This window comes from Marmota marmota, unplaced genomic scaffold, assembly GCF_001458135.2.
Source record: "Marmota marmota marmota unplaced genomic scaffold, marMar, whole genome shotgun sequence".
Classification (NCBI taxonomy): Eukaryota; Metazoa; Chordata; class Mammalia; order Rodentia; family Sciuridae; genus Marmota; species Marmota marmota.
The window spans coordinates 49897839-49924124 of record NW_026000005.1 but is presented as its reverse complement, the minus strand read 5'-3'; the positions used below and the strand labels follow the sequence as shown (position 1 = coordinate 49924124).

At 51.1% G+C, this 26286-nt stretch overlaps 1 protein-coding gene across 10 annotated transcripts in view; it reads right to left on the bottom strand.

Annotated features, from left to right (window-relative positions):
- The window catches only part of Agap1 (ArfGAP with GTPase domain, ankyrin repeat and PH domain 1), a 353309-nt gene that overhangs the window by 64979 nt on the left and 262044 nt on the right, over positions 1 to 26286 (bottom strand). For 5 of the 10 annotated variants that reach the window (XR_007349582.1, XM_048808784.1, XM_048808785.1 and 2 more), the window contains 3 exons: positions 17723 to 17800; positions 3590 to 3744; positions 1585 to 1675 (listed from right to left, as the gene is read on the bottom strand). Coding sequence is in view for 9 of the 10 variants with exons in the window: in XM_048808784.1 (XP_048664741.1) it covers positions 1585 to 1675; positions 3590 to 3744; positions 17723 to 17800 (324 nt within the window). In the remaining variant the exon portion in view is untranslated. The remainder of the gene's footprint in view (positions 1 to 1584; positions 1676 to 3589; positions 3745 to 17722; positions 17801 to 26286) is intronic. The other 5 variants (XM_048808782.1, XM_048808781.1, XM_048808783.1 and 2 more) reach the window with 1 other exon arrangement.

Sequence of the window (26286 nt, the reverse complement as noted above, 5' to 3'; positions counted from 1 at the left end):
CCCTCAGTGCTCCCACACCCCACTCCTGACCTCCAATATGTCACAGGCCATGGTCCCCACAGACGAGTTTCTTTTAACGGAATCCTTAGATGTATAGTGGAAACAAGGACAGAACTTCCCTAATGGACGGTCTGAAGCGTCTCAGGTTTGTGCTTCTAAGAAAGGTCTACTTTAAAAAGTTTTTGATAAAAACACACTTCAAATAACTGTTCCTGTCTTCTACCTCCGTTCCACCACCACACGTTTTGAAAGTAAAATTTTAAGATTCAAACAAAAAAAGATACTTTAAAGAAGTATCTCAAGGATCATGAAAACAGCATCCTGGTCCCCCATCGTGAGAAGTGACTCGCTGTGTCCCTTCCCAGGCCTGAGACGAGTGGCCTTGCAGGGGCAGCCCAACCCTTCCCTGTGGAGACCACCCAGTCCTCCCAGTTACCCTCCTTGCCCTGGCTCTCTACCCTACTCCATGTGAAGTGGGACCCTCAGATAGACAGGCCCGTCTCCCCCGCCTGGCTTGGGGTTCACCTGTCCTGCTCTGCAGCACCCAGGACTGAAGAACAGAGACCGCAACTCTTGCCTCTGGTGCCGCACCCCACTGGCTTTGACACGGGTCCAGCTGAGAGGCTGCTCTTTTCCTAAATGAGGCCAGGGTTACCCTCTGCTTGGCAGTGACCCATGCTGCATGGCCCCTTCAGCCTCCTCCACCTGCATAAACCCGACATGTCCCCAGAACTCGCTGAAACACTGACCCTGTGGCAGGTTGGCTGGCCCTAAGCAGCCTGACGCCAAGTGCCCAGCTGGCCCTTCTTGTGGGCTCACGTCTCAGTCCCTGGGCTTGGCTCCGGACACTCAGCACCAGCCCCACCACCGCGCCTGCCAGGCAGCGCTGGCCTGGCCCCAGGACCTCTGACCTTGTTTAAACTTTGAACTGAGTCTCCCCTCTTTGAAATGCTATTTAACCAAAACAAAACAAAACAAAAACAAGAACATTAACACAATTAGGAAAAAAAAAAACCAACCCAATATAAACTTCTCAGGGCTGGGACTAAAAGAGCGAATAGCCAATCCCCAGCCTCAAGGAGGTAAGCCACAAAATGCCCCTGTCAAAGGGAACACCACATTTTGGACAACAGAAAGCACGAAATACAACTGAGTCATGAAGCAGTAACTACAAGTTCTACTCGTTCAATCAAATGCTGCAGTTTGTAATGTATTTAAAATAAAAAGAATCATGATGTCAAAACCCAGAACATATACTTTTGAAATTAAAAAAAAAAAAAGTCCAGAATCTCTGGGCAGAAATGTACTCTATTTTTATGGAAAAAAACAAACAATTGGTTACTGATGTAGCAGAGGCTGCTTCCCAGACTCGATGGGATGTGGGTCTGGGCCGAGTCCTTCGCAGTCCTAAGTAGGGCTCCCTGACTGCTCCTGGGAATGGTGCGTGTCAGTCACCGAGACGGTTCAGGTAAAGTCTGAACAGAACAGTGGACCTTGGTACCCGTCACCGCCCTTCCTGACAGGGACGACAGCCTGACCCTGCAGCTGGGCCCCGGGTCCATCCCGCTCCCCTGGCGCACTCACTCTGGGTGTCGCAGTCCACGCAGTGGGAGTTCCCGCGGATGTTTCGGATGGACTGCAGGGCCATGGCCTCACTCTGGCTGGTCAGTCGGGACTGGGCGTGGAAGAAGACAGACAAAAGCAAAATATGAGAAGCCCGGGGAGACAGACACCTCCTAACACAATCAGCTCAACCATGTGCAATACAAGAGGAGGGAGATCCTCACTTTCCTCTCTTGATGTCTTCAGGAGACAGCATGACCCAGGGAGAAAAGCTACACGTCGGGATTCACCTGTAGAGACGGACTCTGCCAAAACCAGCAAAGAGGAAAGTCCAGTGGTGTGTGTGTGACCACGAGGCCAGGGGCCCCCGGGAAGGTTGGTGTTAACGCACTTCGGCTGACACTGCACTTCTTGGCATGAAGACCCAAGAAGCAGAGGAAGCCGACCTGCTCATGAGCCGGGAGTCGGGGCTTCGTCGGCGGGGTAGACCTAACTCATGCTCACTGCTCAGACAACCCGTCCACACCATGTCATGGCTGGAGACCCACTTTCCATTTGAGGAAAACAAACTGGGACAAAGAGTGCTGGTGGGGGCACTTATTCTTAAACTACATGAAGACGTGTGACCCGTGGCGGGACAACGCAGAGTCGAGCTCTGATATTTTGATACCATGCGTTGTCGTCTTCCACTTATCACTGAATCCCTTGTCAAGTTGCCCCAGATGCTTGGGTCGCCTCCAGCTCTGCTCTTCCTGAACAGTGCTGAACGGAGCACTCTTGACGCCGACTCTACGCACACATTCACCATTACCTAGTGGAGAGGAATTGCTGGTTCTACAGGTGCTAGGGAAAGGATGCCTGCAGCGGTTACAGCCTGTTTATTCAATATGCATTTATTATTATGTTTAAAACAAAAATTGATCAATTTCAAGGGACACTTGGGATAAATCTTATTTTTGTGTAAGAGTTCTTTATATTGAGGAGTGGATGAAGCCATCTCTTGACACGTTGTTTGATGTAGAATAATTTATTGTGTAACATTAAGTTATAATTTATTAACTTTGTCTAATTAGTATCTTGTATTATTGGGTTTTAATTCCCCTCAGCTAGATACCCAAGTATTGAAAGTATGTTTGACAATTCATGTTGGCATCCGAGTGTGGGAGTATGTTGCATGTGCACACAAAGCTCACCACAAATCCCTTCCAGAATTTTCTTTAAATGCACTTGATTTTGTAGGTTGGTGGGCAATGTCCTCAGTTTCTATTTGGGCACAGTTAGAAAAATAAAATGTACTCTGAGGCTCTAAAACGTCCCAGCAAGGGGGTTTTAAACAGTCGAGGATTAAAACAGAGAAATGGAAGCAGCTCTGGATGGGAACATAATTTTAGTGTAAGGAATGTCACTGAGCAGTGGCCTAAAAAATGCACATTAAAACACTTTTTCTTTGGCTATACAACTGTTAAAAAAAAAAAAAGTCGCCTCTAATTATTGATTAAAACACACACCAGGCTTTAGCAACAGTTTAGAAAAGAGAACTTCTCCTCACCCAATCTCCCTCCCGCCCAGGTCTGCAGGCGCCTTCCGTGTCCACCTCTAACTTGGCGTGGGTTTGGACTTCGGGCATTTGTGGGAACAGAATGGTGCATCTTTTACATCTGTATTTCTTTTTCTGATTTATTCTTCCCCAGACAAAGTGTGGATGAGTAAGACCTAAGAGCCCAGGAGACTCCAGCACCCACCATGGCCATTCAGCGTGTCCACCTGATAGAACAAAGATGCAGTGTTGGACATCCTGCCACAGGGACAGGGCCAAGCCAGGACACCAAGGCATGACACGCGGTGAAGATGGACAGAGTGTTTTTATCTTTTCACTTATTTAGTCTTTTGCTCACAAAGAATACCTGGGTCCTTGTCATCCACCCGTCACCTGATGCTTTGTCCTCCTGGGCCAGCACTCTGGGCCTCTGCTGCTCTTTAATGATCAGAGGCCTTGATTTCGGGGGACAGCCTGCTGAGGGCTTACCTTATTCTTGCTGCTCTCGCAGGACTGTAGGCTGGCTAAGATCTGGCTCTCGATGCCTTGGACCCACGCATCTCGTTCTTCATATGTGGTGGCTTCAAAGTGCCAGGTCTGGCCAGTGAGGGACACAATGATAAACTCAAAGTTTTCTTCTTGTTCTGAAACACAGAGTGGTGGGGATGAAGAGTTTACTTTCATGAGACAGCAGCCCCTCTGCCAGTGCTCTGTCACAAAAGTGCCTCTGGGTTCAATGGCACCTGCATGGGGCTGGCAGCACACACAGGCTTGGACAACCACGGCAGCGGGGATCTGAATCCACACACCTCCGCATGCTCGAGATCGCTTCCTAAAGCCAGCAGGCTTAGCTAGGTTTCAATCGATGCTCGGGGACAGGGAAAAATGAGAACCAGCGTGTGATGTCAGTGTCTCTGTGTCGGGCACAGACCAAGCAACTTAGGAGAATAAGTTTGTGACTTACTGCTGACCATCGTATCTGTGGGAGGAAGATTAAGTTAGCGAGGCTCATCTCAGGACGGGGTTTTAGTTACTGCACAGCGCCTGCGCGCAGACGCAGCAACACCGCGGCACTCAGGACGCCAGAGACTTCTGTCCTTCCACGGCAAGGGACCTGTCAGGGTGGAAGAAGCTTTAGTTCCTGCTATCCTCAGACCAGAGAGCAGAATTCCAGGTGACCGGAAGGGTCGAGTTGAGGCTTGCGGTCTGCCGAGGGGCACGTTCTGGGACAGGAAGAGAGCAGTCTGAGACCACATGTTGCAACACCATCTACCCCATTTTGGTCTTTGGACCAATCCCTCCACTCCCTAGGAGCATGTCCCTCCCCTGTGCAGTGGGAACCACTACAGAGCAGAGAGTCTCTCCTGGTTTAGCCAGGTGCACTGACCTGCCCTCCCAGGGCCCGGGCCCAGAGACCTTGGCCCTAAATTCCCAGTACCAGCCCAGCAGGGACCACTCTGGAGGAGCAGGACCAGCGACAAACCACCAGCAAGAAATGTGAAGCTGGCTCTTCAGGGGCGAGGTCCCCCTGGGTGAGCGGTCTGCAAGCGCTGGCCTGCGAACGAGCTACATGACTGCCCTTAGCCACGGGAAGAGCCCACCTTCCAGGTGGTATCCAGGCACCTTCTCTGTCATCTGCACATGGCCACTCAGTGGCTCGTGTCTGGGGCACAGAGCTCCCACCTGCTGGGTTCCTGGCTCCTCTAGCCCGGCTTCCGAGGCCCTCCTGCCAGCCTTGGCCTCAGCAGCTCTCAAGGCCCTTCCGTGCCACATGCCCAGGAGCATTGGCCATGAGGACACTTATCCCAACTCCTGCCTCCTGTTCCAAGGCCACAGCAACCGTCTCCAGCCACCTTCCCTCATTCCTTTTAGTCTCAGGAGAAATGCAGCTCCCCTGTGGTGGCTGAGAGACCCCTCCTCCCAATTCCATTGATGCTGGCAAGCCCCACTTCTGTGGGGCTCGGGCAGTGTCCAGGAAGAGGAAGTCCATGTCCTCTCAATGCACTGTCCTACAATACTGTGTCACGGCCAATTACACGGAGGAAATCATGCCACGTTCATATGACATCCTTACATATTCTGTAAAGAATTGTGTCATGCTTTGTGTAAATAGCCTCATGGCTCTTGCAGAATTTAACTGCCCACCGGGCTGGACCTAAACCTGTGGGTCTTGCACTCAACAGCACCTGGAGGGTGGGGCTGTGGGCACGCGCATTTGCAAACCCTTTGGTGTCTACAGAGTGCCCACCTTCAGGGAGTGAAAGTGACCTCGGTCAGGAGGGCCCAGCCACCCCCCCCCCACCGCCTCTCCAAGGCCTGTGACTCCCCTAAAGGTGAGGAGGCGCTGCAGAGGGCCTGATCTAGGGCCACACTGGTGCCGAGGGAGGCCAGGTCGTGACACAAAGCCCTGGGCTCTGGCTGGCTGCCCTCATCCCCGCTGCTGAAGCTGACACCAGAGAGGGGACGGAGCGCAGCAGGAAACACAGGGGCCCCCGGGCGGCGAGTTTCGTTGCTCCCAGAGCCTCTCAGGCTCCTGACGATGGACAGCCAGTGACCAGTACTCTAAGAGACCCAGTGGGAGCTCTAGTGCCATCCCCTGCCCTTAAGCTCAGAGAACAAGTGACCCCTGTGTTCATGCAGAAGCAGAACCTCCACCTGCCTTAGAAAGGGAAGGGGGGAGGCGGGGCGGGGAGGTCTGCAGCCCCTCCCCCACCCCAGGAAGGCCCTGGACACTGGGGGACTTGTTGGGTTTTCATTAAAAAAAAAAATCACTGACTTTCAAACAGGCTTCTCCCTGGCTGACCTGCAATTTCACCTTGCAATTACAGGCTGAGCCAATGCATCTGTGGATCTTAAAAGGTCCAGCCTCCTGATCCATGGGCTTTTATGTCCTAATACTATGAATTATAACCTTTCTGCACAGATTCTTATAAGACAGTACCCCAATTCATGTATTTTATGCCAACTTATAGGAAACTGACAGGGCAGGAAAGAATTACAACACATGCAGATTGACCGTAAGCAAACTTGGTAACTTATGGGTAGAAGTGAAGAGATCTACTAGCAGGCTCGCACTCGTGAAATTCAAATGCACACATAAAAGCCCCCTCTGATCAGGATCTACTGGATTATCTAGTGAAAACAAATACAACCATTAGCTTCCTAGTTAGGACTGCTCACTGGTCTTCCAGAAAGCCTTCACATTCGGACTTCCAGCTAGAATTGTGAGCTACATTCACTGGAGCTAAAGGCAGAGAGCTACTTGGCGTGGGAGACCGAGCTGCTCTGCAAATGCCCCTGTGTGGTAGGGACAGGCACAGGCATATACACAGATAAAGGACACAAAGTGACAAAAACCACAGTGGGGATCTGGGCACAGTGCCACAGAAGCATCTCCACTTTGGGCCCCGTTCTGAAGAGCAGTTACTTCCAACGCTCTCAGTATTCCACGCAAAGACAAAACTTCCACATGAAGTCACTAAGGTACAGTCCGGCTTGGCTCTATTCATCAGGCATGCACAATCTACTTAAGGGAACCAAGTGGCCACCGGACCTCAGCCCGTTCCCTGCAAACCCCACATGTGCTCCCCGTGGCCCTATTCTGGCGTCCGACTCCTTACACGTATGTTCTACCACGCATCTCTACTTACATCTCCCATGTCAGTGAACACCTGTGCCTCTCCCTCCAGCACCGGGTCCTTTCCTCTGCTCTGCCTCTCTGCCTTCTTTACCTGGCCCTGGGACATTCTCAGGGAACGAGATTCAGTAAAGATTTCCTCACTTGACCCCCGACTCGACAGCCCTTCCTGTGGCTGCCCTGACCCGTGCCTAGGACACCCAGGCCACAGGAGTCCTTCGCGCTCTTGCTCCACCCTCGGCAGATGCCTCCACACCCCTGGGAGAATCAAAGCCGCCCGGCACCCAGCCCTCGGCCACCCTCCTCGGGAAGCCTCGCTGCACAGCCAGTACATGGCAGCGCTGGGTCTCTCTGCCTGTCTCTCTGCAGTGTGTGGCATTGCTGGTGGTGACCACCAGGGCGACTCTCCTGAGTGCTCACCTGGATGAGGAAGGCCCTGCCTGGAGGAACGGAAGGCAGGCGAACTGGGCTGGGGTCAGCCACTCACTGGAGGATTCTGTGGAAGGATGAAGGAGGCAGAGGCCCCCGTAGTGGGCTGTTACCTGTCTCACCTTGACCAACATTTTAATCAACACTGTGGCTGAAGACACAAAGCCATTTTGTCCAAATGTGAAAGGCAGGAAATCGAGAAGGACAGTAAAGCCCCAAGTGAATTAACCTACCAGGTGAGGCTCCTGGCACAAGCCAGCCGGGGTGTGCTGCCCGCCAAGAGGGGCGCAGTCCTGCCCTCCATCCTTGTGGAGGCCGGTGAGAACTACCAGGACACAGGCTTCCTAGGAAAGGCCCATTCTGAAAGGGCAGCCAGGAGAAGGCCCAGGCGATCCCGCAGAGCACAACCAAGCTTCATCCCAATTAGGAACCCATTCTGCAGGCCCCCAGAGTCAACTCATCTGAGACCAGAGGATAACTAGACCTGGAACAGCACAGGCCATTGAAAAGATGAGGAACCGATGGGGACAGCAGCCACAACCCACGGCACCAACACCTTCGGGGTAGAGGGTGTCGCAACAGTAAGTTCAGTGCTCACTGCAGTCACCGTGTAATGATGATTGGTCTGTGGTATAGATGACGCATGCACAAAGGCCCTGTGGCCCTGTCTGCTCACCAACCTCTCCAGTCTGAGGGGCAGCATACATGTAGGAAAATACGATGGATTATTCTGTTTGTTCTAACTGAACATCTCAGCCCAGCCCTGGAGACAGAAGATGTCTGGTTTGTCCATAGAGGGACCAACAACAGGTCCCAAAGAGGCCACAGTGCCCCTGACTCCTAGTGCTGTGTTGCTAATACTCCAGGCTGAGTTGTGCTGTGGACCACTGGGCTCCCTGGAGAGGAGTCCAGTCCACTCGGTGGGAGCCCGGGGCAGGCAGATGGAAGCCTATGCCCAGACTGTGCAGGGCGTGACCCTGCACCTGAGATCTTCAACAGGAGCCAGCTGGGCACCTCGCTTTCCAAGAGGGACTGAACCCTGGGTGCAGAGCCCCACGAGGCCCCTGGCATCCCTGCGCGGAAGCCCTATACTGAGGTCTCGTGGTTAAGGGAGGCTGAGGAGTGACTGCCCACGGTTGGGGGTTCAGAGACGACGTATACTGGCCCTGTGATTTTCTCTGCCTACCAAGATAAAACACCAGAACATGGATCAGAGAGCCACTGCTGGTTCAGGCCGTGAGTTGCACACGGCTTCCCTGAAGGGGTGAGCTGCTTCCTTGAGGTGAATCTGCAGCAGGGAATACAAACACAAAGGAACACAGTCACTGGGCCCAGGTACCTCCAGGAATGGGCTGCACTCTGCAGGCACTGCCTTGTCTGAGTACCTTCCCATCTTAAAGTGGTAAGCAGATCCTCTCTCCATCTTTGGACCTTTCCTGGTGTGCCCAGTGGGGACCCGAGGGTCTCCCAGTGGCTTTATGTAATCTTCTCTCCCTCCTGACATGGGAGGAGTAAGACGCTTTGGTCTTTTAAAAGTAGTTCCCCCAGAAACCCCTAAGCAGCCTGATGGCGTCAGGCTGGAGAATGCTTTTGGAAGCACTACCCAAGGCCATTCTGGTTCCTGTGACACAGTATGCAAATGTAATGGTCACACGCTGGGGACTGACCTGCTGCCACCTTTGTGGGTGACTAGCTGCCTGGCCACTGGTCAGCAGGGGAAGGATGGACGGTCCTCCCTATGCTGGCCAATCAGAGTGCATGATGCACTGGCCACTCTGCCCAGCTCTGGGGGGTGCTGATGCACGCGTCCTCCGGCTTTCCTGGCAGGGTCAGGGCCACTTGGTTCTCAGGTGCAGGTGCCTTTGCCCCTTGCATGGGGCCCGACCTGTGGACATGTAGAAAGCTGGTGGCAGCACAGTGAGCAGGGGTGGGAAGTGCTGGGAGCCCAGTGTCTGCTGGGTCTGGGCACAGGTTCCTCTTGCCACCGGCACCACAGTTCTCGGAGGCCATCTATCCGCCCTTTGTGACCCATACCCTTTTAAATGGGTTTCTGTCCTGCTGAACGTCAGTCCCGACTTTGCCAATGGAGATGGGCCGAGGACTGGGTACCTCCCAGGTGACCTCCTGCTGGTCTCCCCAGTCTGCCCCTTGACATCTCCAGGCTCCATCGCTCCCCCCAGTTCTTGGACCCAAACATTTCCCCTTCTTCCGCGTGCACAGAACACCATCATTAACGTTCAGCAGATCTCAGTGGCCCACAGAGCATTACCCACCTCACCAATGGCCTGGGAGAAATGCAGCACTTTACAAAGTGACACTGTGGTGACATCTGAGTTATCAGATGAGAAAAAAATGGCAGCAATAAGAACTGGCAGCACGAGGCCAAGCACTGGGAAAGACGGAGCCCAGCACCTCCCGCACCACCGCCCTCGAAGACCGAGGCTCCAACAGCGGGAATCTGCGGCTTCCGTCCAATTCACTCCCTGAAATGAGAACTAGGTCCTGGGAGTTCCCCACGGCAGTGGCCTCACAAGTGGAAAGTGGCAAAGTTAGTCCCGGACCACGGAAGACCAGATGCCACCACGCCCCAGCGCCAGCGGGCGGTGGGCCGCCTCACAGCGCGACATTCCGGAGCTTGGCTGTTTAATAAAGCCTTGTGATTGGGCTCCCGGGGACTTAAACAGTTTCCCGTGTTTAACGGTTGTCTGTGGAAAGGTCCACTATAATAGTATTTTAGCACCATGAACCTGTCGAAACCAACCTGCCCAATTATTCCCAACGACATTAATAACACCGGATATTACACTAATTGTGTCCAGTTTCTATGCAGACGAGGCCCCGGGGGGCTAGTTTTGCCTCCTCGGGGACAGGCGGCTCAGCCGTCAGGCCGACTTCACAAGGAATCCCTCCTCATTACACAAGTCCCAGCTGTCAAACTTTTTTTTCCTTAAAGGTTAATGGGCCAATCAGTCATCAATTATTTTTGTGGAATCCTAGCAGACAAAGGGTTAAAGGGCTAGAGCAGCTGAAAACAGCTGTCCATGCCGGGGCTGTTTTTAACAGGGACACCTGACAAGGAGGAATTCGGGGGAGGTGGGGGGAGACGGATGGCTGCCTGTGCAGGTCTCGGGGTGGGGATCCAGGGGCCAGGACGACTGCAGGGTCCTTTCCTCATGGCCAAGGTGATACAGATCTTCGCCCCAAACTTAAACACAGAGCATCTCTAAATCCCTGAGGGCGCAGGCCTGAGGAGCAGAGGGGCGGAGGACCCCTCTCTTCTGCTCTGGAAAGGCTCCACAGGGGTACGGAGGTCTCGCTCAGGTCTTCACTGGCTGGACGTGAGTCTGAGTTCTGAGAGAGAGGTGACTCCCAGGTCCTCGCAGTCTGGAACCCGGACACACCCAGTGTTCCAAAGGTGGACGGGCTTCTCGACTCAGTTAATGGCAAGCACACAACAAAAACGAGACGTGTTACTGAAACTGCACACAGAGAATGCACTGCGGTGCCCGTGCAGGAGATGGTCAGCACACAAGGCCAAGGTGAGTCCTGGATTCACCAACCCAGAGGCCTCCGACAGCAGCCCTGAAAAGCGACTGGACAAAACAGCCATGGCCACAAGGGAAAAAAGCACCCTGTCCACCTCCCCTCTGTCATGAAAGAGTCAGGCTCTTTGTCCCAGCATGCACGTCAGCCCCCAGGTAATCTTGAGTGCTGACCACATTTGGCTGTGACCATATTAACAGTGTTAGCAGTGGGTCCCCAGCCTCTCCCGGACAGGGGCATCCATGAGGTGGGGGTCTTCTCTCCCTCTCGATGGTCTGCTGACTGGCACCCAGGTGAGGCCACCTGGTCTTTCTGACCCCAGTCTCATCTGTAAGGGAGGCACCAGCTGGCCAGGGATGACACCGACACGCTGCCCTCCTCTACATTCTGTAAGCAAGGACCTCCTGCCTGAAGTGCAGCCTCAGAACCCCCGAAACGATCCTCCAGGTGGCCGCCACCCTGGATCCAAGTTGGAAATGGTGTTCCTGGCGATCTGGGCTGTATCTGGGTCTCCTGCTGCCCACGCCCTGGGAGAATCTGTGAGGCAATGCCACACAGAGCCCTGGGATTTTATGCTGATTTTCTGAGTCACACAGTTTGTAAAATACTTCAATATTTCTGCTTTAAAAGCACACACTGAATAGGCATATGGTTTAGATATTCTACTCCGTTATGATGAAAACCACGTTTAAGATGTCGGTCCAGACCCACCATAATAAAAGAGCCAATTTTTATTTTAAAATTTCCTCATTTTCATAGGAAAATATGTGAGAGAAAGCCCGATGGATATGGTCCCGGGCTGTGCGGAACCAAGACTTCTGTAGGTGGGGGAGACATACAAAAACATGCCCCCTCCTGCTTGAGAAGTCATCCACCTTAAACAAGGAGAACCCTGGCCACCATGAGCACATGCATCTCCTGGTTCTCAGGTACATCTCTCTGGAGCCTTGAATTTGGCCAATGTTGTTTAGCCAAGAGTCTGACAGGTGCTGTGCTGGGCTTATCGTGGGACAAGAGCATAATTAATCATGATGAAGCAAGTCCCCCAAGGAAAGCCACAGAGTTGGGATGTTTCCTGCTGAATCTCAGCACAGGGAGGTTCTCCGAACAACACCAAGGAGATATTGTTTTCAATCACATTGTGAAGACCTGGGGAAGCACCTGAGAGCCACGGGTGAAGAAAGCCTGTTCAGGGAGCTCTGGTCCCAGAGCTGCAGGGAGCTGGGCATTTCTTAAAGTAAGGACAGTGCCTAACAAACTCCCGGGAAACCAGCCAGCCAACCGGATACAACACTGGCAAAATTTGGGGCTGCAGAAGACACTGGGCAACAGTCCCTGCCCTTGCCCATGCCCCAGATGCCCTTGTTCATGCCCCAGGTTGGGCTTCCAGTTCAGAGGGGAAGGCTCCAGTGACTGCGCAGGGCCGTGTGCTGACGGTGTCTCAGGTGGTTTGCCCTCACTCTCCAGAGGCACCCCCAGGGCTTCCAGGTTGCAGGAACAAGTGCCCGGGGCACAGTCTGGGCATCAGGAGACCTGGCTGTCCAGGGCCACCAGCAAGCACCAGCGGTGCCCCTGTAGGTGCTTCCCCTTTCCAGGTGTGCTTGGTTCCCAGGTGATCTGTAACCTCCTCCTCCTCCCACAAGTCGGGGGGTTAGAAAAGCTGTCTTGCTTCTCTCCCTAAAGGGTCGCCCCTAGACTCAGGTCCCATGAAGGCTTCCCTGCCTAGACGGACTGCATCCATGCTGCTCACTTTGGCTGGTTCTGTCTTGACTTATGCACAACATGGGCCTGCAAAATGGTCCCCAGGTGCTCTCTGTGGAGCCCAAGTTATTTTTTCTAGGAGGTAAGTGTGCACCACAATTTAATAGCCACCACCACCACCACGGTCAGCCTTGCTGGGGGCTGGCTCAGTGGAAGGGCTGCCCAGGTTTTCAATCTTTCTTCACCTGTTCTTTGAGGCTGGCTTTCTGTCTCGATGTCAGAGGCAGAGAAGGGAACATCCAGCTCACACAGCTGGGACTGGATCCTGGCCTGTCTGATTGTGCAGTGCCTGATCTGAATCTCCATACCGGATGCTTCTCTGGGGGTACAGTAGTGGAACCAGCTGGGGAAGGACTTGAGTTCGCATTTCCAGTCTGTTCTCACACCTTTGGGGACAACATTTCTTGTTGCATATCCTTGCTATGTAAACAAGGTTTGAACATTTTAACTTTCTTTCAAGGGCAGAGAATGTGTGGGTCCTGGGAAGGGGTGCTCCTGACACCAGGCAGGGACCAGGAGGGGCCATCCTGCACTGAGAGCTTCCCATGGGCACTGACTCCAAACCACCACCCCGCACACTGGCAGGGAAACTGAGGTACATGGACACACATCAGTGGCCCCAGGGTTAGAGATTAGGGAGAGGAAACAACCCAAGACCATCTCGCTCAAGAGCCTGGGGGCATCTTTTGACCACAGTCTGCTGCCTGTTACAAACAACACCAGGTTTGCTGAATTCTTGATGAAGAGTAAAAGCTTGAAGAGTGTGTGCGAGAGGACTTGGGATGGACAGCCTCTTCTGAGCCTGGGAAAGGGTCACAGACGAGACTTGGGTCTGGAGGGTGGACTCCTGCCTGGGCCTGGGAAGATGGCTGGGGCCTGCTGAGAGCTGCAGGGAGTTCCTCAGAAAGACCTGCCGACACTGTCCTCACTTTCTAGAGTCCCCTTGGCTCCCATTACAGGGAGAAGCGAGAGCCGCCTGCTGGGCAGCCTCTTCCTCTGGCGGTGACAGCCGTCTGCTGACCCTCTGGTCTCCTTCACCCGTCTCTCCTCCAGCCCAGGGCTGCTCTTCACTGAGCATAGTTTAGATGCAGGCTGCCGCCAGCCTGGAACACCAGGGCTGCCCCATGAGCTGGTGTCCCTGGGACGCAGGACTGCCCTCATAAAACAGGGAGGACCCGACCTCCCTCCAGGGTTGCTGGGCAGGTCAACAGGATGCCAGGAATGACTCCATGCCATGTGCTGCAGCCCTGGGTCCTCCAGGTTCCGCAGGCCACGGAGCCTCCTGAACCTGACCCAGACGCAGCTCCCTCTCCACCACCCCAGAGCCCCCAGGGCTGCGTAGGACCCTCACCTTCCCTCTTCCTGAGGCACACTCTCCTGGGCCGCAGGCCTGGACTGCTGTGACCCTGAGGGCAGCCAGTGGGGGCAGTGTGACCCCTACAGGTGTCCTGGGACCCAGCCTGGGAGTGGCACATCCTGGTGGAGGGGATGCTATGAGAAGCAGGCTGCCCACCAGCCATCGGCAGCTCAGATGTGAGCAGTGTGCGTGTCTGCCACTGGCTGACCCCGACTCTGCTCGGAGTCTTGGGACTGTGACCAGTGACTGGGAGGGGCAGGAATGGTCAAGAGGTCAGGCCTGCGCAGGCTTGCTCAGGGGTGTAGTGACCTCCTTGGCAGTCCGTGGAGGAAGTGGGCGTGGTCCTCTGAGGCAGGCCTGGGGTGGAGCTGCAGGGAGATGCCCTCCAGCAGGAGCTCAGCTGCTTCTTGCTGGTGGTGCCTACTGGGAACCAAGGTCCTGATTCAGCTAGTGAGGCCCGCGTGCCACAGAGATGTGCCAGCGCAGGGGCTTCCCAGGCCTGTCTCTGGTGCAAGTTCTGAACCACAGAAATGGACCTTTATAGACAGAGCAGGACAATGGGCTGACTTGGGGTCAACAGTAAGCATGACTGACCCTTGCACAAGTGTCACCCAGAGACACGCCTGTGAGCGCATATGCACCTTGCTGTCTTGAGGAGATGCAGTGGGCTCCGCACCCCAAGAAATGCCCATTGTTCCAGCACCTCTCCCTTTCACCCTCACACTGGAAGTACTTCCCTTCTGCTGAAACAGCTCAGGCACCTGCGTGATTCCGTCTCCTCGCTCCACCTGCTGTTCAGCCTGTTTCTGGTTGCTCAGGGGCAGGTGAGTGAGAAGGCTGGGCCTTCCGCCCTGGAGGGATGCTGCTGACCCAGCCCAGCAGGCCCCCCTACCCCTCGCCGCCTTCTTCCTCACAGTCCGCCCTATTCCGAGGAGTCTCTCTGGATTCTTGGAAAGACTGAGACAGAGTTGAATGTTCTCAAGGCTGGCCGCAGCCACCTCGTAGGCAGGTCTTTTATCTCCTTGGGCTGGCAGCAGCTACTAACCAGAGCATCATCACTAACCCACCTTCTGTTCCACTCACAGGCTTCTGAGACGCACAAGTTAAAGTTATGTTCCTGCAGAAGGCAGGAATCTCGAGAAAGAGGTAAATTATCAAAAAACCACCAAGATCTAAAACTTGGTAAAATATATATGTCTGAGGCAAGTTTCTATCTTGGTTTCAGAGATTAAATGTGCCCTAATGGACAGAGAAAAAATACATGGTTTTGCTTGTTTTCCAATCCTGTACATGGGCTTCTACTTCTATGAAAGCTTATGTTTAGCTTGTTTCTAGTCACTCCTGACTTCCATCCATCACCCCTCCCATGAGAATCTGTGAGTGGGGCCTGAAGTGGAGAGACAGAGGGCAAGTCCTGTCTCCAGGGATCCTCTACCATCTGTTTGTAACCCAATACCTACCTGGAGGGTACCATGGAGATGAAAGGAGATCATGTAGTCCAGGGGCTGAACAAAGTAGGCACTAAATAAAAAGCAATTCAGTGATTGTGGGGCTCAAGTTGTGGTCCTGTCTGTCTCTCACAAACCTGTGTCCCCAGGAAAGTTCAACAGCGTGTGAGCCGTCCTCTGGCTCCTACAGGTGCTCTCCTCCCCTCTTACTCTAACCATGTACAGAGAACTTAACTTCTGGGGTCAACCTTATTTCAGTGGTGTTTTAGGGGTACTTCAGAGTAAATCCTGAAGTAGGGCACCTACAAAAGGTTCCACTTTGGGATGGGTCCAAAAAGTGTAACCCACAAGGCCTCAGAGGGTCAAAACAAAAGTTAGAATGCTCAGGTCACAAATTTCACACAGATGATGTCATGGTGAGCATGCAATGATGTCATACATCCAAAGGCAAGAAATCAGAGGGCATCTGACCATTGATCGAATTAATTATGCGAATTCCATGATCTACTACTAAAGGTTGTGTGAAATGAGACTGTTTGCATACAGATATTAGTCTTAAGAGAAAGCCAAAGTAAATGAAGGATGATTATGTTGCTGAACACTGAACAGAAACTTACTGTGACGGAGAAAAATGGACGAACAGGAGAGAGGGAAATGGCTGCACCCTCATTATGTCCCCCCAAGTCCCTGGGACTGCCTGTCAGAGCTACTGACAGCTGGCTTGGGAACCCTGAGTTTGTATAGCTGCCCTAGTATGCACAGAGAGGACCTGGCCTCCTCCAACCCTCACTCCCTCCACGGACCCTCCCGGCCCCAACCTGGCGCAGTGGGCTGTTACCTGAATGGTCAAGGCTGAGGGTCCGCATGCCTGTGCATCCTGACGTCTGCCCTCACAGAAGGGGTGCCCATGTGTGCCTCCTTACTGGCCCCCAATTTTGTATTCAATTACACTTATAACTTATTAGTTTATAGTTACAGACCTTATAACTTACTAGTTTTTAAGTCTGGAAGTCAGTAAACAACTGGTGGTGACAAACCCATGGGCATACAGAAGAAAAACGCTTGCTAAGGGCACAGGGAAGAGAAATGGTATGCACCCGAGCAACAGTGACATCAGTCCCTTTTAAAAGGCACAAAAAAGAGACAGAGTGTGACTGTTTCCTAAGTTCTGTTTTCTCCCGCTCTACCGTTTTGTCTTTGCTGAATGCTTGGAAAGAAGACATCAACGGGCCAAGCACCACTGGGGCACCTTAGCAGACAATTCCCCATTGAGCAATGGAAAAAAAAGATGATTAAAAACTAGCTCTTTAACAAGCCATTGTGCAAGTGCAGTTCTGTTTTCCAGATTCTTTTTTCTTTTCCTGGCGGAGAGCAGAGCTTTCGGCAGCAGGACAGGCGTAATTGTGAAAGGAAGAAAAAGAGGACGGTGATATAAATCAGCAAAGGTTAATGACCAGGATGTGAAGAAGGGACTTGTTTACAGAAATATCGTGCAATTTAAAATTTACAAGAGATTTAATGCCACTGCTTGGCAATCGCTAAAATCAACAGCCCAGAAAACAGTGACATTAAGAAAAATATTACAGTTATAATCATCCCCAAATAAGTCAATTAGTGGTAGGGCACGAGCTCGCGATTACTTGACCCATTTGGCTCGCACTTAAGTGAAAAAAAATTCCCCCCTATTACACCAAGCTCGCCGGCCGTGACCTGTTTTGCATCACAGAGAGTCCACGCCAGCTCCCTTGCATGTACTTGGACGGACGGCGTGGTTTCCCCTTGCCTGGCATCAAAATAATCCTGACCCCTGACATTTGTAATCATAAAAAAAAGGCAATTTATAATTGTGTTGTTCAAATGAAGGTGGGGGAAAAATTCAATCTGCTATTATACAAAAGCAATGACGGCTGTCTTCGGTGAAAAAAGCAACGCAAGTCAATTTGTGAACTTTGGCACCAGACGACCTTTAGAAACACAACAATATACTGAATTTACAAGCAATAGCAGCCCATGCAAATGGCCCGGGCCTGCCTGCCTCTGGATTAGAGCTGCAGAGACATTATGGAGACTGCTTCCACAAAACAAATTAAGACTGTTACTTAAATGTCACGGCACACTATTGTATTTGGCTACAGATCATTACACCTGATACTAACACTTTTAAAAACTGTAATAACTTGGGAAATATTACATTGAGTGCCCACATGTATAAAGGAAAAGAAAAAAGAGGAGAAAATAGGTTTCTGAAGTAATTTAAACATCACTACGACTGAAGGGAAAGGTCAAAATTTAAGTAAGCTGAAAGGAACATGAGTGGTAAAATAAAACACACAAACAAAAAGATGGAAAGACCACAGGAATGACTGTGCAAACACAATAAGGCACATGCTGCTGGGCGGCCGCATCTCCAGTCTGCATGGGAAGGAGGGCGGCCGGGGAGGCGTTACCTTCGGTGTTGGCGCTGCTGCTGCTGTATATATTTCGCAGGCTACCAACACGGTTTAGTTTCCACGCTTTGCGTTTGGCTGCATCCCGAGAGCAGAGAGGGGAGACGGGGGAAAGAGAGAAAACAAAAAGGAAAAGAGAACAAATGAAAAGGGGAGAAAAGAAATGTCAAAGTAGCACGTGAGCAGTCACCTCCAAGCTGTCAGTCTCACCAAGCAGGTGACAGGTGCCTTCCCTGCCTGGCCCCCCACTCCCCTGTCAACACAGAGGGGCTCGGGAAGGGCAGAGGTGTGCCAGAGTCGTTGGGTTTGCACAAAATCAAAGCAATGCCCAGGCAAAGAAGGGCAAGCATCCCCTCTGCAAACTGAGAGGACTCAAGGCAGGGCACAAACTGGCCTTTCCTTGGGGGCTGCCGCCTCCTTTGAGGGAGCTGAGATCCAGCAGCCATAGCTCTTTGATTTGCCAAATTATTAGGAGCATGTCAAACCAACAGACCCCGATGATGAGCATTTCACATCTTTGTGGCAGAACGTAGGTCTTTAAAACCAAAAGCTGGTAAAAACGGAAGTGGTTTTCCCCAGATGGATTTTAGCTGGGCAGTGACCACCCTGGTGCAGTTTTGCGGTTGTAGAAGGGCAAGTGCATTCTGTCACTGCTGGGGGTGCAGCAGGCTCTGGAGGGAGCTCCACGCTTCCCCCAGCTCTCACCAAGAGAGAGACGCCAGAGGGAGGCTGGGGCAGAAGTGGGATACGGTGCCAGCTGAGCGTGGGCACAGCAGCCTGCCCTGCACGCTGCACATGGACCACTCTGCAGGGACGTGCAGTGCACCCTGCCTGCCCCACTCACAGGGCCAACTCAGGGATGGCCACACCGGCAGTGGAGGACTCTTCCCAGCACTTCAGGAGACACTGCACAAAACTGAAGGGGAGTTCGGTGGATGTTCCTGGAGAGCACGTCCTCGGGGCACGGGGGCTGGAGACAGCCACACCCCAAAGGGCTGGACGGTCGGGCCTGCCATGCAGGCTCACATACTGACAGGTCCAGTGCAGTGACAGTCACGCACACTCCTGAAGAAGACACCACAGGACCATCTGTCCCTCAACCTGCACAGCCAAGGAAGAGGAGCCCAGGCTGTGGAGGTGAGACACGCTCACCTGGGGCACGCAGGCCTTCCCACGGGCTGGGGAACGTGCACACAGCTGGCCTTTCCACTCACAAGGCCCTGGCAGAAGATCATCTCTCTGACCCCACGCATTTCTGACAGGTTAACTAGTCTTGCCTGCTGCAGCGTCAGACCCAGAATTCTAAACCTCACCCAGTGCAGCAAGGGCCCTTGGGGCAGGCGGGCCTGTACCACATTCTGGTGGCCAGAAAGTGAGCTGGGAAGATGACCAGGACTCTGTGATGAGTTCTGCTGAAGTGCAGCTCAAGCACTTTTATGCACATGGGATGTCTTTGCAGTGACACTATAGAGCCACGTGAGAAACCTAAACCTTTAAGGAAGCAAATACAATTCTGAAACACTATGTGTTCAGGATGCAAATTTTGAATTTATCGTAAGAGCAAAACTAGCTGTGACGTTAGCTGTCTCTTGATTTAAAATGTCAGTTTATTACAAATGAACACCTAAGAATCACCTTGTAGTTTTAACATCGACAAAAAATTTAAGAAGAAATGCACTCTCTCACCAGTGATGTGACCCTCTTTCCCCCATATGTGGATCTGCGTGTAATTCCTCACGGGTAATTCCCTTATTTCTACTTTCGGCAAGGTTCTACCTGAGCATCTGTCCCAGGCAATCCCACCCCCGGGGAGGAGTCTTCAGGTTCCCTCCAATATAAATACCATGCATTATCAGTGGGGACCACACTGGCCAGTTTTCAGATCTTGACTTTAGAACTGTTCAGGGTAGAGCCCAGGTTCTGCAGGTACAATGATGCACATGTAGAATTCAGTAGGTGCTTAATTTGTCAAAGCTGAAGCTCTGCAATCTAATCCCGTGTTTTACAAGTTCTAAAAAGAAGTGGCCACTAAGAGGCTGCACTTCTCACAGGAACACTCACCTCTTTCTAGAACATTTACATATAAATAGGCAGAATCAAGGCGGCACCCTTTGGAAGGGAGGGACTCCCAGTGCAGGGGCCTTTTCCCCTGGCTTCTTTATGCCTTGCATTTTTCAAGCTCTGGTCTCCCATTACTGGGGGATGTATAAGCAGGAAGTGAACTTGCAGCCTGGTTTTCTATTAACCTATTGATGAAATAATCAATTTTAATGTGTAAAATGTCATGCCTTTTTCTTCCTCTTAAACAAATGGCCATTTTCTGGCTGATACCAAGGTCCTGATACGTGCATCTGTCTCCTGGGGCATTGATTGCTCTAAGCTGCCTTGTTTAGAAGCTTCTCCATGAGAAAACACAGTCACATCACCATCGATAACATCTCAGGGTACATCCCATGCTGCCTAGTTCCACTTCCAGGGGCAACAGACCCCCCCATGTCAAAGGGAACCTGGGGCCCTCCAGCCTGGTGCCATGTGCCACTACTGACCATCACATGTCGGCAGAGCTGGTCTCTGACTTTGGCAATAGGTGGCAACTCTTGAAAACCTCATGGGACTGGACTGGTTCAAAAGATGAAAATTTCTGGGTAATTTTTATTTTAATTAAAGTTTGAGATCTTTTTTTTTTTTTAAACTTTCAGAAACCAATAGTTTTATTTTGTTGTTAATGCCATTTCTCACAAAGCTAGCATTTTGATATCTGAATTCCACCTGTTATTGGACACAAAGGCAGCAGGTCTGAGCTGCCGTTGGCACTCATCCTGCAGCTCTGCTCACTGGACAAGCAAAGTCCTCTTCCATAAATGGGCGTCATTTTGTCTCAAGCAATTATACCACGAGTGTGAGGTCTCAGCACTGGCTCACGTGTTTGAAAACATGAATGCAAATCTATGTGGGCGTGAGGACCTGTGACGTATCACTTCAGATCTGGTGCAAACTAATTGCCAGCCCGAGTGCAGACTGCAAGTGTGCGCTCTTCTCGCATCAGCTTGCAAATTAAATGGAATTTTCTGAGCTCTCCTGCTGGCGGGCAGAACCATCCTGGGGAAAGGAAGCCAGCAACACGACAACATGCCCACACTGGTGCCGAAAGTGAACTGCGTGTTACACACAAGACTGCTACATGAATGTCACAGCAAGAGGTAGCAAGCAAGCAAGGCAGAAGGGTGAGAATTTAAGATGGGAGAGATGTAAAACTTCTCACCATGCCACTTGGAGCGTTTTTCTGGGGATTAAAAGGTCCAAAACTTTGAAGAACTCAGGTTGAGCGTGCAGACTCATTACCAAACTCAGAAGATAAAAGGTTGACCTCATGGAAATAAAAGTGGTACTGTTAATTTTCTTAAGAAGAACACAGAGCCCTGCTGCTAATGCCCACTGAAGGTGTAGATAGACCCAATTTATAAGGTGATCCTTGAATGACAGGGAGAAATTACTGTGGCACCTTCTGGCACCAACACACTGGTGTGGAGCAGTGTCCTGGCTGTTAGCTGGTTTTCTAGTTACTGGGCCACCGGGTTGGCAGGTGGGGTGCATGTCGCTAACCTGAGTCATGCACCTTACCAAGAAAGATCAGTATCAATTAATTCAAAGGACTTTTTTTTAAGGTGTCTGATAGTTACAAAGCATGAAGTCTTTAAGGTGTCTGATAGTTACAAAGTCTGGATGACAAAATGAGTGCAGCCTAATACACTCAACTCCTCATAATTACTAACAGACAGCCACAATCTTTCCAAAGAGAGACAGAGAGAGGAAAAATGTGCAAATCACGCCTTTCGACCAAGCGAGAGTAGCTGGAATCGCTCAGAGGTAACAATGCCCAATTATCACACATCTCCAGAGTTCTGGAAGAGGCAGTTTTTCATACAGGCTCAGGCAATCGCAAGGGATTTGAAATTTAATTTTAAAGGGAAACTTCTGTGAATTTGTTTCTCTAAGAATAGTATTTTATTTTACGACAGCATGTGAAAGCTGAGAACAAGTCACAGAGTGGATTTCCCCATGAGACTCTTCTGACGAGCTCTATAAATGGAATGAAAATATTCCTCTGTCTGGTGGCATGCTCAGATGAGCAGGGGTTTATCCTAAACTCTTCCTCCATCATTGTACCAGGAAACCACAGGCTTATTAATGTCACCTCTGGTCTCCTTCTGACAGTACTCTTTGTTGATTAGATAAATATCCCTCAGATAGCTGATTAAAAATGGTGCGGCGTGAGGCTGCGGGTCCAGGGCTCAGCCATGTTGGACGTTGAGTTGCGTGAATGGCATCTGGGCTGGCTAAGAGAGGCCCCCACGGCCCTGGGATCAATTACAAGAACTAATGGGATCTCCTTACCTCGGGGAGAGGGGCCGGGTGAAGAGCTGTGCCGCCCACTCCTAACCATCTCCCTGGGAACAGAAGCAAAAGCCCTGCCCATTCTCACGGGGAGGGTCAGCCCGCACCTCTAAGGGAAGCCAAGGGACCACCTCACCAGTCAGCGGCCCCCTGTCCACATGGATCCTGCGTCCATCAGTTTTCGAGGACGCCGTCAGTATAAATGCCACTGGAGCAGAGGGGAACACCTCTGCTCCTCGGAGCTCTGCAGGCTGAGTGTGGCACCAGGACCCTTTGTATGAAGCTCATCCCCCAGGAGCCACCGCCAGTGTGAGCGGACGCTGCTGCGGTTTTGTGTCACTTCCAGTTTAGTGTGCCTGGTATCCCGTGATCTTTTGTCCGTGGCGGCTGCATTGTGAGGCTAGAGATCGGGATTGCTTTTGTGCCGGCCACTTGAACGTTCATTTGCTCAACAAGACTGTGTAAATGTTCTGTTCTCTTATAAAAAGGCAGTGGATTTTTTTTCATAAGATGCAACCCAGAAGATTCTTACGCTATGTGAACTCACTACTTGAGCTGTGAAGGGGCCTGACATCACGGCTGCTTCCTGGAGGCTGCCTTGCAGAGAAGGAGTCATGTTGAAACGTCCCTCAAAAGGGCCTTTGAAAGGATTAAACAAAACCCGAGGCCAAGCAAATACATAGGACACATGTTCAGGAAGCAAAATAACTTGGCTATTACCAGCGTCTACTGAGACTGGTTGTCTTCCTAATTTGAAGCCATGGAAAAACACAGAAGATAAAATACCCACTGACCAAAACTCACAAAACAAGTGATCAGCCCTCAGTGACAAAATTTTTATTTGTTTTGTAATAACTCAGAATAGCTTTTTCTTTACAAGCAAAAACAATTTCCACACTGGTGGCTTCTCAGAGATCTTATTTGGAAATGGCCAAAGGATCCCACACACTGGGCTAGTGTAGATTCAAATGGAAAATATTAACCCTGGAAAGAAAGGGAAATACAAACTATGCCAAACCTCCAGGTACGCCAGGAGACCAGAAGTTCCAATTAGGCAGAGCGCTGGCCTTCCTTTTGGCCTGGAACTGTATTGAGTGGCAGATCAAGGGTTCCATGTTCCTAGAATCCATTTTTCCAGTCTAACACCCAGAGGATAACTTTGAACAGGGATTACAGCAAGAGGCGAGGGTGAGTAGGATATTTCTTTGTGATACATTTATAATGCAGGTTTTCAGGGTGGCACATTCTCAGGTGGGGATTAGAAACACAGCAGTAAATGACAGGAATGTCTCTCCCTATTTTGCTGGATGGCCGTGCATTCTGAGCAGGAAAAGCTCTTTGGAGGATGGCTTGTTAGGAAATTGAAGCGGGGGGCTCCTTGGCCTCTGGGCTCCACTCTCTCTGGGTACGACAAGGGGTGAGAACAGGTATGGAGCTTGCCCCAGCACCGTGAGCAATGCTCGACTTTCATTAGGCGCCGTCATCAGCTGAGCAGTGCTATCTGTTCTCTACCCACTTCACATAAAGGACTGAATATGCGGCATGCAAACCTGAATGCGTGCATTCGTGTGCACGCGCGCGCATACACACACACACACACACACACACACTCACACGGCAAGCCAACTCCTCACTTGAGAAATAAATGAAGTTCAAATCAGGTTTTCCAAGCTGAATGATGTGAAGTGCATCTCTGTGCAGCGTGTGGTCACGCAGCCGAGCAGAAGCAGGGGCTGGGAGCAGCCAGAGGTCCCCACAACCTGCCTGAGGACCCCTCAGCCTGCTCCCCCGCAGGACCTCCTGCTGCTCTGTGAAGCAGACAGCAGGCAGGGAGGGGAGACAGAAATGGGATAATGGGAAACAGCCCTCGCCCCCCCCCCCATCTCCTCTAACAGGGGATTCTTCTTTTTCCCCTTAATCTCTTCTAACAGAATATATTACAGGCCTTTTTTAAAAAAAAATGTGAAATCTTTTTCAACAATTCTAGAAAAAATTGTTTTTTAATAAAACTCTGAATTGTGTTATCATATTTCAAAGGCAACGACCAATTAAGGCAACTAATCAAAGGCATAATTATTTAATGACTGCTGTTCACGCTCTCGTGCAGGGCCATAATTGAGGGGCTGTGATCACTGGACCACCAGCTCAACACGGTCAGCAACCGCCTTCCTGAAGCATTTGATCTGCCATGTTTGTAGCCGCGCCCCGAGACCGCCGTGGCTGAAACCATACACTCCAGCGCTGCTCAGTCAATCGTGGCCCCTCTCTATGTGCCCTTCTGAGCCCGAGAGGACAGGAAAATGTCCACCAGAAACATCTTTACCTTTTCTGTTTAAAGATTTCTCCAGAAATTCCCAGCAGTATCCTGATTTGTGGCTTGAGAAATCACAGAAGCCTGAGAGATGTGGCATCTGGTCAATCAAGCGTGAGATCCGAGAGGGGGATAAGAAGAGCACCCTGGACCCGTCCGGTTCTTGCTGCTCGCAGAACGCACGAGTGCAGATGTTAACAGATGGCTTCCTGCTAAACGGCTTGGACCATAACCGCACAACTAGTTAGCACGCTCCTTAGTTACTGTGAACCATTAAACAGGTCTTTACCATCCAGGAGAGGCTGGCAGAGTACTGCAGTGCTGGGACTCAAAATAATAAAACAAGTCCCATTTCATACATCTAAAACTAAATACATGGATTTCACTCAGGTTTAGCAAGAACACATGAAAAGACTACTTGAGTATTAGTGCAGAAGCAAAGTCAAGAACATATTAGCTTATTGTTAAGAATAAGCAATGGATAATCCATCATTTCCATTTTTCCTTTAAAATTCTTATCCACACACACATATCTATCCTACCATATGTACAACTGTGATATGAACTCATACTACTTTCTAATGTAAGGTACTATGTTATCGTAGTTTTGAAAACGGTCCCTTCATTGTGATATACCACATCATAACTACAGCCATGTTACAACATTTAGTTTCTTCCCATTTTACTCTAGTAAATACAGTATAATCTGTTTTACATAGACACAGGTGGTTACACATTGAGACATTTGTAGATTATGTGTGCCTACAGTAACCCACATTTGTGTGTGCACATGTGCGTGCAAACACCCCCCTACACACACACACACATACACACTTCTTTGCTCCGCCTGCTGAGGGTGCCAAGAAGCAACTACACCCCAGTACTGACTAGCACACTCAGACCCAAACCTTGGTTTCTAATACCATTTTCAGACAGAAAGAACCACAGCTCCTTAGAGAAATGGCTGATTTTAGGATTGAGGCAGGGAAGACACAATATGAGCCCGGAGCACCCTGTAGTGCCAGGAAGGAAGAACATGCAAAGGCAAAAGAAAACCCACATGGATGGGGTGCAGGCCAGCGGAGCTCAGGGACAAGTGAGAGCTGCCAACGGCCACAGCTGTCATGATCTGAGCAGCGAAATAAAGTAGTGCTGTCTTTACGTACACACAGAAACAAATGGGTGAATTAATAAGGAAGAGACGAGTCTCCTCTGCAGGAGACTTCTAAGTAGCTTGTGTAGACACTCTGCCCTTAGGGAGGACTGGCATCACTGCCCACTTCTTAAGTGTGACGCACAGTGACGTCCTTCCAGAGCTCAGGATGCGGGGTGGGCAGACACCTGACATCACCACCACAAGCCAGGGCAGCAAGGCCCACCTCCGTAGCCATAGGTCACACTGACAGCACGCCCCCTTGATGGGGGTGATGGGGGTGGAGCATCACCTCCGTGGGGGTCCTCCCAAAGCCTAGAACCCAGGACTAGCCCTGAGAGAGGCTCACGACAAGTTCCAGTAGAGGGCAGCCATCACAGTGTTCTCCAGTACCCAGCGCTCCCCAAGCTGCCAAGCCCTCAGACACAGGAAGACTGAGAAGATGGCCAGCCAAGAGGACCCTCTGGGAAGGAGGACGGCTAAGAGAGACCCGGATTTACACAAATACCTTCCTGTGCAGCAGAAAAAGGGCATTAGATCAAAACTGAAGAAATCCCAACAAAGAAGGGACATTTAATGAAACGACACATCAACACTGGTTTTTAACTCTAAGAAGAATACAGTTAAAAAGAAAACGAGAGATGTGACTTAAAGGAGAAACTGTGTAGGAGAGGGAGGGAGAGGGAGAGGGAGAGAGAGGGAGAG